The sequence below is a fragment of the Spodoptera frugiperda genome, chromosome 24, assembly GCF_023101765.2.
Source record: "Spodoptera frugiperda isolate SF20-4 chromosome 24, AGI-APGP_CSIRO_Sfru_2.0, whole genome shotgun sequence".
Classification (NCBI taxonomy): domain Eukaryota; kingdom Metazoa; phylum Arthropoda; class Insecta; order Lepidoptera; family Noctuidae; genus Spodoptera; species Spodoptera frugiperda.
Window position 1 is genome coordinate 2,693,258 of NC_064235.1, and position 12,466 is coordinate 2,705,723.

A 12,466-nucleotide genomic window follows, 5' to 3' on the forward strand; every position below is an offset into this window, starting at 1 on the left:
TCACGTTAAAAGGTGCAGGGCGGTGATAAAATTATACCAAAAAAAAAGAAATCTTGGCGATTTCTTAGACGCATTTCCTACTAAATTCAAGGGTCCCTTTAAAATTATACGGGACAGCTGATACTGTACAAAATATACCAAGACACATAACAAAAACTGCTTGAACCATTTCATACATACACCTTTTACCCATAAAAACATCTAAAATCACCTGGGTGATCATCTGTTGTATACCTGTCTTTGTCTCGCTAACAAAGACGTGTATCTTGCATCTCTGTCTCGCATCCAACGGTCGCAAACAGCTGTTTGGTATTTTTTTCTCAATTCGAAGGTGTATTGTTGGTCAATTCACATTTGCAATGAAATTGATCTCAATATTCTGAATGATATGTGGCATTGTGTAAACGGTAGCTTATGTAGTGTAGAGATTGTCCAGTCAACTGATGGTAGCGAGGTTTACTGTCAGTGACACACGTACGCTTGTATCAGAGACAAGTATAAATCCTGACATTGATTTCACATGGGCTTTTTTCATCTCTACATTTCTGCAAGATTGGGAACATGAAAGAAAAATTCCATAAATTCCATGCGACCAAAGTTGCATTCACATTTTATCTACAAACTTGGAGCTGTTTCAAATTAATTATAACGTATACGATAACGGCTTACCACGTAACTGTTTGACGAGAAACTCGACTACTTTCAAACCGTGCTTGTCGCTCATATTCATGAGCAGCATTACACGACGCGACGATTATCGCGCTGCTACTGTTTTAAATTCCATAAAGACTCTTATGCAATTTCTCAAAATCCTATAGTTGTTAGAGCTGCAATTTTATAAACCTATTTTTAGCATCACCAATCATTTAATTCAGTCGAATCGCCTTAAGCGTGTGACGTGCAAAATCGCTATACATGTATCCAATTTTTTCTACAAAAGGTTCCAATAGGTCCTTTAGAAGGTCGGAGGGTCTAAAAAAAGCATATAAGAACCAGCTGGTGTTCAAATGTCGTAAGGATAATGAAACGGTGTACGAGCAGCTGACTGACACAATAGCAGGGCTGCCAACATAAGAATTGAGAGCGATAAAAACTCCTTGGTTCATTCTGTAGTTGCTAGGGAAGGTATTTTAAAGGACGAGTATGTTTTTGAATGAAATTAGATTGTTTTATTATACCTAACTTTCGTAAGACATACTGAAATGCTACTCAATTTGAAGTTGAACTTAAATATCGTGCTATTTCTGTCATTTTATAAAGAATTGATAGGGACAGAACTAGTTTTGAGAGCGTCTTAAAATTGTGTAGCGTTTGAGTATTCGGACAGAAGATTGTTTTATTATAACTGTCGTGAGACATGCTAAATTAATTATTATGTTATCGGCTTGCGTAACTGTTTGACAAGGAACTCGACTAGTTTCAAGTTGTGCTAGAGACTCATATTCATGACCAGTATTCTACGAGAATTAATTGTTTAAAAGTCGTAATATTATACAAAAGGATAATAATATGTACCAATTATGTCTCAACTTAAAATCCATTATTTATAATTAGTATAATTCCTATTGCAATAATAACCGGAGCTGTGGCATTTCCTTATGCATGTTTATTTCAAATCAACAATAAATTATGCAAGACAAACCCAAAAATACCTAAACGCATAACATATCCCTAAAACACAAAAAAAAAAACATCTAAATATAACTCCGTGCCACCCCTAACATCTGCTCCGGCGCACGCCACTAAGATCCCGTTGCGAAACAGCTGTTGTCGTTTGTAAATAAGAGCGAGTGGGATGCTAGATACACATTCTGTAGGCAAGAAAGAGAGGTGTATAGGACATATGCAACCGTGATAAGGACTTCCGAAATACATAGCCATCTGAGCTAACGAAAGATAGGGCGTTTTTTGGAAATTGTTTATCTATTTTAAGAGTACTTAGTCTACTGTAATCTTTGGGTATACAACCAAATATAGACATGTTGTAACACCTGCCCGCAGCACGTGGCAGTCCACTGCTGGACTATGAGTCTCCTCTACATAAGAAGAATCTGCCATAATCTTCGCTGGGTTGAAAATCGCAATAGAGTTGATGACGGGGTATGAAAATTAAAAATCTATTCAGTCCGTCAGGTAGGTAATGGAAAAATATTAGACACGCATTTTTTTTTTTTTTTTCATACAAGATAACAATACTTTGATAAAACGAATCAAAGTTTAGGAGTAGAAGCAAATATGTATTTTCTACGTATAAAATGTACTTAGAAGTGACGGCACGCGACAATTCAAATCGATATATCTTCGAAAGTATTTGTTTCCGTAATAAAAAGTAAAAATGTCTCGCTACCATCAGTTGACTGGACATCTACACTACACGAGTCACTGTTTACATGTCGACATTAAAGTAGGTATTTCAGCAAACGAGTGTCAAATTAGTCATTTCATAAAAAAAAGAATAATAAATATTGATAACCGTATGATGGGAAAATAATTAAAACAGGATGGTAATGTCCGTTTCCTGTGTTTAATAATTTTATTTAAAAATATATAATGCGTATAATAGGTTATAAACGAGAAAGTTTTTTTGTAACGTTTTTTCCACCAGAGATGTGCTATGCTACGTAGCTGTGGATGCGTTTGGTTGCCACCAATCATATTCATTGGTATACATAGCTAAGCACTGGTGGAAACGGACTCAGCTAAGTTATGTTTTTTATTTGGAAAGATGCGTGCTATGGATGGCTTCCCTACTATCGATTCATCGTGTACTCGAGCTGCGCATCTTCCTCGCACATCCACATAGCTTAGTATAAATGAAAACGGTCACATAATTTCACAGTTTATCTATTACATCTTCTTAACACACCTACAGTCAACACATCACTGATGGAAAGCATTTATTACAATTAATACCTAAATTAGCGGCACTTTTGAAACGTCAAATTGAATTGTCCGTCAGTCTGTCCGTCAGTGAAGCGGCGCGGGAGTCACGATCTCTTCACGAGGAGTAATTGTGACCACACATGGATCACGATCATATACCACGTTCGATAACCGGACGATACCGAATGATCTAACAATACCGCCAGTGTTTTGTTTTTTGAGACATCCTGTATTACTGTATTTTTTTTTGAGGGGGAAAATCATCCAATGACTTCTCCCGCCTTGGGCGACGAGGAGGGAGTGTGACTCTTACTGACTAAAAACCACCCCGTTCGATACTCCTGCTTTTCGAGCCGGAGGCCCGGTAAACCCGCTAGGTAGTCCGCAGCTTGTATTACTGTTGTAAACTTTTTAAATTAGGTTTAGAAGTATGTAAGGAGCGTTGTAGGTAGTCTGCTGGAAAAAGGTTGTAATGATGTCATGTATCGTCACGCCTTTTGTCCCAGAAGGGGTATGCAGAGGTGTACATTAAGGCACGTAATGCCGCTATACAATGTACACTCACTTTTCACAATTTATGTTGTAAGTCCCATGTAATAGGTGGTGAGCCTATTGCCATATACTGGACACAATTTCAGACTCCGTGCTACTACTGAGAAACTTTGACTTTGGACTTTGTTGTGTCTGGACGTTTCACCTAACTTAACAGCCTACTAGTTCCGCGCAAACTATAAACAGAATCACGATTTAAACAAACATCATCATCATCATCAGCCGAGAGACGTCCACTGCTGAACAAAAGCCTAAAAAAAGACAAACATACAGCAAAACAAATTACTGTCACCAAAAAAAAAAAACAAAACAACATCACATTACAAAATCTCAGCACCACTACTTACATAAAAACAAAACTACAAACATCTGTTTAAAAACCCCAATTGTTTCAACATCCAAATTACTTTTAAACAAAACAAAACAAAAAAAAACTTGTAACTACCAAAAAAAATTTGCAAAAAATTTCTCGACACCAGATGTACTGGTTCAAAAATTCCCAAGTCGAAAATTTTGTTTAAGACCCCATTTAAGCTTCTAACACATCTGGTCTATTGTCCGGAGTACCGGATATAATATAGGGCCCAGCCTACGGAGTTGCGGATGTAAAAGGCACATAATAGTGTAGGAAAACATCTGGAGTTTAGTAGATCTATTGTCTAAACTGTGAGTAACAAATTATGAGTAGTTTAGGTAAAAATTCGAGAGAAATGCGTTATTCTTTTTGTACAATAATAAAGGTTTTAATCCTCGAAGGGGTAGGCAGATCACATACATAATTTAAGGTATAAGTTGTAACTTTAAACTAGGTACTTTAATAGTGTAAAGCTAAAGAGTTTCTTCGTTTGATTGTTTGTTTGATCGTCAGAACTACTGGTTTCAATTTTAAAATATTTATTGTGCTGGATAGGCCATTTATCAAGGCACGTCAATTTAGAAAGCTATAAAACAATAGTACGTCAGTATGATCAATCAGTGAGCCCAGCTAGCGACTGAAAATACTTACGAATATAAATTCGCTAGTGTGGGAAGTATTTATTTTTTCCATAAAAAAAGGTTTGAGAAACTGCACTGTGTTTTTTTTCCACAAAACGTTTAAATATCGTAATTTAATAACTGCTCTTGTTTTAAAATTGCTTTTTAATAACATATCAATGATAATTAGGTAGTATAATTGAGAAATTTTTATTTTAATGTGTTTAAAATCGGTGAATGTCCATATGACCTCTTGAAGACAATGTTGAAATCGATATTTTGATACAAAAACACAAACAATTTCATAATATGATGATATTGCATTGTACTTTCACATCAACAACAACAGTTTGAGTCTACTACTAAACTTTTTTTTAATGTGACAAGCCTGCTACTACCTCCCATACCGCTGCAACTCCTGTGCACCAGGATCCATAGAGCAACGCGGACCTCGTAGCTCTATGCCAGGATCTACAGTAGATACAAACATGAAAACACCGGAACACTGAAGTCCAACGTCTCAGGGACATGAATGACTGTCTTGGATCCCGCAACGAAACAAATCAGAAGATATTTTATTAGTCAGTTATTATTTTTAGTCAGAGTCTGACACTCCCTTTCGGCTCGACTAAAGCGAGAGAAGTCATTGGATGATTTTCCCCCCTTGAAAAAGGCAGGCAATTTAGATCAGGCTTATCAGAGAGCGCTGCTGCCCAGTCTCTGTCAAATGTGTAGTCTCTTAGCCGGGTATCTGACACCCGACAACAATAGGAGTGGTGAACAAATGTCTTTTACGTCATCATATCACATCATATCTAAAAATCTGCATAACATACAAGTTATTGATTGACATTTCCTTAAATTTTATTAATATGATGCAATATAAACCCATTATCTTTGGTAGAGGAAAATCCTTTAAAAAAGTTTCAAGGACTTTAGAATAATACTTTACTGGGACTGCGACTTGAAAAGCAGGAGTAGGAACGGGGTGGTTTTTAGTCAGTAAGAGTCTGACACTCAATCTAGCCTCGGCAAAGGCAGAAGAAATTAGATGATTTTTTCTCCCCTTAAAAATGTAATAGAAAGTGAGTCTATTTATAGTTATCCAGGCACAATTTAAGACCACTCAACTAAGGAGGTTTCAATACTAGCATAGATTTTCTATCAAAAAACAAGGTGCGAGACAGGTGGTCAGTAAATTAGAAACAATAAAGAAAAAAACAAAAGAACGACTAAGTTCGGTCAAATCATTAAAGGCAGATGGCAGATAGACATGCGCTATAACCATTCTTTTTTTAGACAAAATTAAAGCATTTTTCGAATCTAAAAATGGCTCAAAATTGACAATTTATAATACTACCCACTGTATCTGTAGCAACTAAGCTGACGGTCTGACTGAGACCTTAGTACGATATTGTTTTACGTTTAACAAGGGAGCATTCGGCACTTTGATTGGTTAGTTCATTCGCGCCGGCCAATCACGGCGCCGAACGCACTCTCGTTTCGTTTTCGTTCAACGTAAAGCAAACTCGTACTAAGGGTACTGATGGTAAGCGGACACCGTATTCTAAGTTCACCCGCAACACTAGAGGTAGCACGAGTTTGTTGCCGACCATGTTGAAAACTGTTTAATAGGTGCTCTAAACTCATCTCAGGAGTAGGAACGGGGTGGTTTTTAGTCAGTAAGAGTCTGACACTTCCTTCTCACTTCGATGCAAAGCGTGATATCATTGGATGCTTTTCTCTCATCAAAAAAAAGGGTACTTTAGCTTCTTACATTAAAACATCTGGTTACCACGCCGGTTATGAGACAAAACAAAAAAACAGTCGCAAAAAATAGACCCAACCAATTTTATAGGCAAAAAATTTTTTGCTAATCTCAGTTTCTATGATTACAAATCCAATGTAACGATACGGCAGTTGAATTTTATTACTCTATCGAAATTGGTTATACTATAAAAAAGTCAGTATTAAAAAAACAAAACTAAAAAAACATCTGCACGCGATATCGCCCTTATAGTGGAACATATATGACGAAAAAATATGTGTACTATTTACCTACAAGACGTGATATTATGTCCAAAAATATTAACATAGTAACTACAATATTAGCTTAACAAAAGTACATACTCAACATATCGTTTTCTTAAGTCCACACACATACACAAACACTTGAAAAAAAAACACCAATTCCACTTTTATCTCAATTACAAAACAGAAAAATTCATAAACAACAACTTGAATTAACTTTAACAGCAAAAAAACTTGTTAAAACTAATGTTAATGTTAAAGGTAACATTTAAAAAAAAATCATGAGGGTACCTTCATGCTTATGCAGATAAAAATCGCGTGTATATTGAATAAGGACCGTTACGAAACCAAGCCAATGTAATAACTACCATATTTATGTATAAATAGGCCATATACCACCATAAAACAACAATTAAAAATGATTTATTAACGAGAAATCAAGAAAAAATATTTAAAAATAGTTTTGTGAGGTACCCACATTGAAAATTAGAAAAAACGAATAAAAAAACCGTTAAAAACTCACCTAATCCGATTTTTTTCTTAATTTTCTTCAGGACTTTCATTTTAGATCCTTTCTTATCCTTTACAGGGGTTGTTTCTGGCTCTAAGGCCATAGGGGGGAGTACGAGCGTTTGAGGGGGCATTTGTACCCCATGGCCCGAAGCCCTAGGGCACGCGGGGCAGTGACAGGAGCCCCTTGCCTGCCTCACGCTCATACAACCACTAACGCCCATCATCGAAAAAGGTTACAATCCAAATAAACCGTAGAAAACAAAAGGAAAAATATTATATCATAATTATTTTGATACACCGTAAAAATTAAGAGTACACGATAAGTGAAATTAACGCACGATTGAGTAAACGAATTAATTACGAACTCGCGATATCCATAACGCACTTTACGAACGAAGCTTGGACGTTACACGTCCGCACGCGACGCGGTCCGGCGGCGGAGTGACGAGCGTTGCACGTTCAACGAAGCAAGGGCTCTGGGAAAGCTGCGCGCGCATCAACAGCCCTTACGCCGTCCCTTTCTTTTTTGGAACGTTAGAGTGAGATGGGTGTTCAGTAGTGGGAGAATGTCAACAGATAGGTATTTTCAGAACAGGCAGATGCTGAGGACAAAGGGATGGTTTGAGAAAAGTTAATTTCAAATGTCATTTGGCAAAATGTGTAGTAAGTTGGTACTTGAGGCTCTTTGTTCGGGTGTAAAGGTGTTAATATGTTTTGTGGGTCATATTTTTATTGTAACATGAATAATTTGCTATGATGTTTGTTCGAAAGGTAGTGTGTATAGGGCTTGGAGTCTCTGATACGATTCTCGGTTTAGGTTGTTGATGGTGTTAGGATTTTTGAGATTCTCTGTTATAGTTAATAGAGTATTTTTATGGAATAAGTTGGTAAACGAGCAGACGGATCACCTGATGGTAGGCAATCACCGTCTCCCATGGACATCCGAAACACCAGAAGCGTAACAAGTGCGTTGCCGGCCTTTTGGGGGTTAGGGATTTAAGGGTTGTTGGGGAATCGGAGATTGGGAAGGGGGTAATTGGGCCTCCGATAACCTCACTCACATAACGAAACACAACGCAAGCGTTGTTTCACGTCGGTTTTCTGTGAGGACGTGGTATCACTCCGGTCGAACCGGCCTGGCAGTGACGAAAGCACGGCTGTTTCACACTTATTTAGTCTTAATATAGTCCTTACGGTAATACACTAGGCCATTATTACAAAAGTAATTAATATTATCTACAAGACAATTACAATAAGAGTGTGTCTCGTTGATAGAATTTTCGCAAATGCTACAAATGAGTAAAGGAAAATGGATTCTTGGCGTTATTGTGGCCTTCCAAATTTTTCAAAAATTTCTCAGTGACATCACGATATCTAACATTGTGTATTATGATAAAAACGAATCAAAGTTTAGGAGTGGATGCAAATATGTTATTTCTACTTATAAAATTTACCTAGAAATGTCGTCATGCGATATTTCAAATCAACATAAATCTTCGAAATTATTTGTCGCCGTAAGAAAATAGTCACAAATAGGTACGTGTCTAATGTTTTAAACTAATCTACAAGACGGACATTAATATAAAAATTGGTCATCTACCTTATTATCACTCCTATAGTATCAGGAGCGACCCCAATACCAGACACCAGCTTCCCTTGCCAAAGGAAGCTATTAACCTTTTGACATGTTTAATTATTATTAAATTGGAGAAATTAAGCGGTTCCTATTAAGAGGATGACATCACTGCTTGCGACAATATGATAGCAGGTGCTATGTTGAACTGGATAATATAATTGCTTTAAGATTCAAAGCTGTAATAGGTGTTTTTGATTTCTATTTTATTAATGCAACGTCACGCCTTTTATCCCCGAAGGGATAGACAGAGGTGTACATCTCTGTCCACACATATTACTATAGTACATTACGGCACGTAATGCCGCTATACAATGTACACTCACTTTTCACCATTTGTTTTATAAGTTTCATGTAATAGAGAGTGAGCTTATTGCTATATACTCAATTCCAAACTCTGACCGCAAACGCCCAGTAATTATTTGCCCGACCCGGGAATCGAACCCGAGACCTTGTCTAGCAATTGCTCTCGTAACCACTCGACTAAGGGGAAGGTCAGTGGTTCTATATAATATCTACACATAAAGGCTACATCCACAACCAAAAACCCTTTTACCCGACCCGGGAACTGTACCCAACACCTTTCACTTACCACAGATAATTAAAACGCTATTATAACAGTACCCAACAAAGGAACAAAGGTCACTATACCTTAATCCTAATCTATTTAAAAAAAAAACAACTTGACAGATGCGAAAGAAATTAGAGGGAGGGGCGTAAAGACGCATGCGCGCGACGCAAGGTGCGTCCACGCATCTGGCAATTCGCAATGTGGCTCGCGACGACATATTTTGTGGGGGGAATAATAATATTTGCACTTTCTATTAGGTCTAGGGTTATTGTGGATCCTTTGTCTTTTTATGAACCTCTGGTATGTCTAGGGTAAGCAGAGGTCCACATACCGTATGGAGAAACCTCTTATGACTTAATTTAAACCACATATTTGTTAAGACTGCCTCGTTGGTCGAGTGGCCGCAAGTGCGACTGCCGAACAAGGGGTCTCGGGTTCGATCCCCGGGTCGGGCGAAGTATTACTGGGCTTTTTTCGGATTTTAGAAAATTTCTCGGTAGTAGCACGGAGTCTGGAATTGTGTCCAGGATATGGCAATAGGCTTACCCCCTATTACATGGGACTTTAACACAAATGGTGAAAAGTGGGTGTACATTGTATAGCGGCATTACTGGGCACCTCTGCCTACCCCTTCGGGGATTAAAAGGCGTGAAGTTGTGTGTGTGTGTGTGTTGTGTTATATTTGTTAACATCGTAGTTGACGATATACGAAAAATGAGCGAAATAAGCCTAGTAGGTAAGCCAAAAAGTGCATTATTCTCTATGAGCTAATTTGAACACTCTTTACAAATACGGCATTATAACAGCCGTGTCGCATGTCCGTAATATTCCTAGACAACCTACAACATTACAGCTCTTCTGTGGTCAAGGAACATTGAGCTGTTCACACAGAATTGAATACTTGATTAATTTAATTATTTATTTTGTTTGAAAATTTATTTCTCCCCATTTTCAGTTTACGTTGAAATATTTAGTTGTATTATGCTTCTGTGGACGAGTACCACTTGTAGTTCCATTTAAGTCATATGAGTGATCTCCATACCGTATACAATGTAAATTCACTTTTCACCAGTTATGATATAAGTCCCATGTAATAGAGGAATCTATTACCAATAGGGATGATGACGGGGTAAGAAAATTAAAAATCTATTTAGTCCGTCAGTTAGGTAATGAATAATATTAGACACGTATTTTTTATTTTGTCATATTTATAAGATAAGAAAACACGAATCAAAGTTTAGGAGTGGCAATGAAGTGACGTCACGCGATATTTCAAATCAATATAAGTACCTAATATCGTCAAAAGTATTTGTATCCGTAAGCAAATAAAAAAAATACGTGTGTAATATTTTAAAATAATCTACAAGACGGACATTAAAATAAAAATTAGTCATCTACCTTATTTCTGACTCCGTGCTACAACTCTAAAAGTCGAATAATACTTTGCCCGCTCCAAGAATCGACCCAAAAGTCACACTTTGGCAAATAAAGGCGCGTTTTGTTAAATGTTTCATTACAATAAAAAAAAACAAATGAAACTTAAAAGACAAGGAAATACATTCTATATTTATAAACAAAGAACATACAAGCAATGTTTACTTTGAAATAAAACAAAACAAACTTGTGTTAGTTAGTTTCAGCGTTTATATCTCAAAAACGGCTGGTCAGATTTTCACGAATTTTGTTTTGTTGGATTCGTATTCTACGTATCAAAAATTTTTATAAAGAAAAAAAGCTTTTCCTATTTTCCTTTTCTACAGAGTATCATTCATTTCTTTTTTTTAAATAAAACTTTAAGAACTTTTAAACTCTAAGAACTTTTGTTGTGTTTTTAACCCTTCTTTTGTTTCTTTAAAATTACATATTATCTTCGTATCAAATGAATTTGTAAGCTTCAATGCAAAACATACGAGTATATGGTCTTGCTGTATTCCACTGCATGTAATCATTGAAACAACTGTATAACCTAACCTATGTTTACAAATAAATGATTTGATTTGAACAACAAACATCAAAACAAACTACTGTAGAAGGTACCTGAAACCCTTATTTTCCAGGCCTTTCTCAACTATCTATACACACTAAATTACTAAAGAAAGTTACAATGAATATAGATAGGAATGTACACATCAAAAAAAAAACTAATTAAAAATTCCAATCGCTCCCATAACAAGAGGTCAAAAACCTTGCAAAATGTCAAATTTCTACGAAAAAAGAAACGCGAGCAAGCCACGCCATATTGCTAGCATTGAAAAACCATTTTTTTAAATTGCGAAGCTCTCCTATTGGCTGTTGCCACGCGCCGGCGCGTGCCTATCTGACAGATGTCGGCCATTTTTTTTTTGTACAAACTTTTTTCGAAGTTCGAACGCGTCCTTGCTTGGCCTTTTCGTTGGGCTGCGGTGCTCAAATTTTTATTATCGTGTGAGGAGAATTTAAGTTTTACGTAGATGCTAGTAACTTTTCTTTATTAGGATAGTTGGCCAAGTTATTATCGAAACAATGTAACCAAGAATTGTATTGTGAATCTGATTGAAAAAGAGTAACATTTCGGAGAGTGTGCGGGGGAATTGTACAACTTGATTCGCGCTAGTCCTTTCCATCACCGAACCACAAGACAATCGGCAAGGCGTCACTGTTTCATGGTAGATATCCCACCCACTCGTACGATCTGAGTTTCCTGATGTTAACCTGGGTGTCTTCAAAGCCCGAGTGAATAGGTTGCTTATGGGCAGACGTGCTCCATCGTAGGCCGCATCATCACTTACTATTCAGGCGAGATAGCGGCCAAACGTCGACCCATTAAATGTAAAAAAAAAATTACCTATGGAGTTTCTTACTCGTTGTTCTCCATAGGAATCTACACTTTGGAACGAGCAAATAGAGCAACTAGAGGACTGACCGACAGACAGACACTTTTGCTTTATTTATATTGTAATATTTGCTTTGACGTTCAAGAATGCCTTCCCGGTGTATTTCAAATAAATAATTTTTGACTTTCGAGTCCCAAATAATAGAGGGGTTTTTTTTTTGAGCGGGGAAAATTATCCAATGACCTCTCCCGCTTTGCGCGAGGCGAGAGGTATCAGACTCTTACTGACTAAAAACCACCCCGTTCCGTCTCCTGCTTTCCGAGTCGGAGCCCCGGTAAACCCGCTAGGTAGTCCGCAGCTCCGGATCAGGCAGAGGGTGGGATGAAACTTTGAGATCCACTACCTGTCGCAGTTTTAAAGGTAATAAGGTATGGAACCAACTTCAGATCGTCCCAAGTCAGTAGCCTGAACAACTGAGGTGACAGTTGGTACAGA

At 37.2% G+C, this 12,466-nt stretch overlaps 2 protein-coding genes across 3 annotated transcripts in view; one reads left to right on the top strand and one right to left on the bottom strand.

The window, feature by feature from the left end:
- Positions 1 to 12,466, top strand: part of LOC118278720 (alpha-centractin) — an 800,945-nt gene that overhangs the window by 250,707 nt on the left and 537,772 nt on the right. The gene's annotated exons all lie outside the window — the stretch shown is intronic.
- LOC118278822 (protein neuralized) overlaps positions 1 to 12,466 on the bottom strand; it is a 54,858-nt gene that overhangs the window by 29,145 nt on the left and 13,247 nt on the right. Inside the window, exon 1 of one of the 2 annotated variants that reach the window (XM_035598189.2) lies at positions 6,965 to 7,494. The exons of the other annotated variant lie outside the window; for it this stretch is intronic. Within the exon in view, the coding sequence (XP_035454082.1) occupies positions 6,965 to 7,178 (214 nt within the window). The 5' untranslated portion in view covers positions 7,179 to 7,494. Of the gene's footprint in view, positions 1 to 6,964; positions 7,495 to 12,466 lie in introns of those variants that run through there. 2 annotated transcript variants of the gene reach the window in all.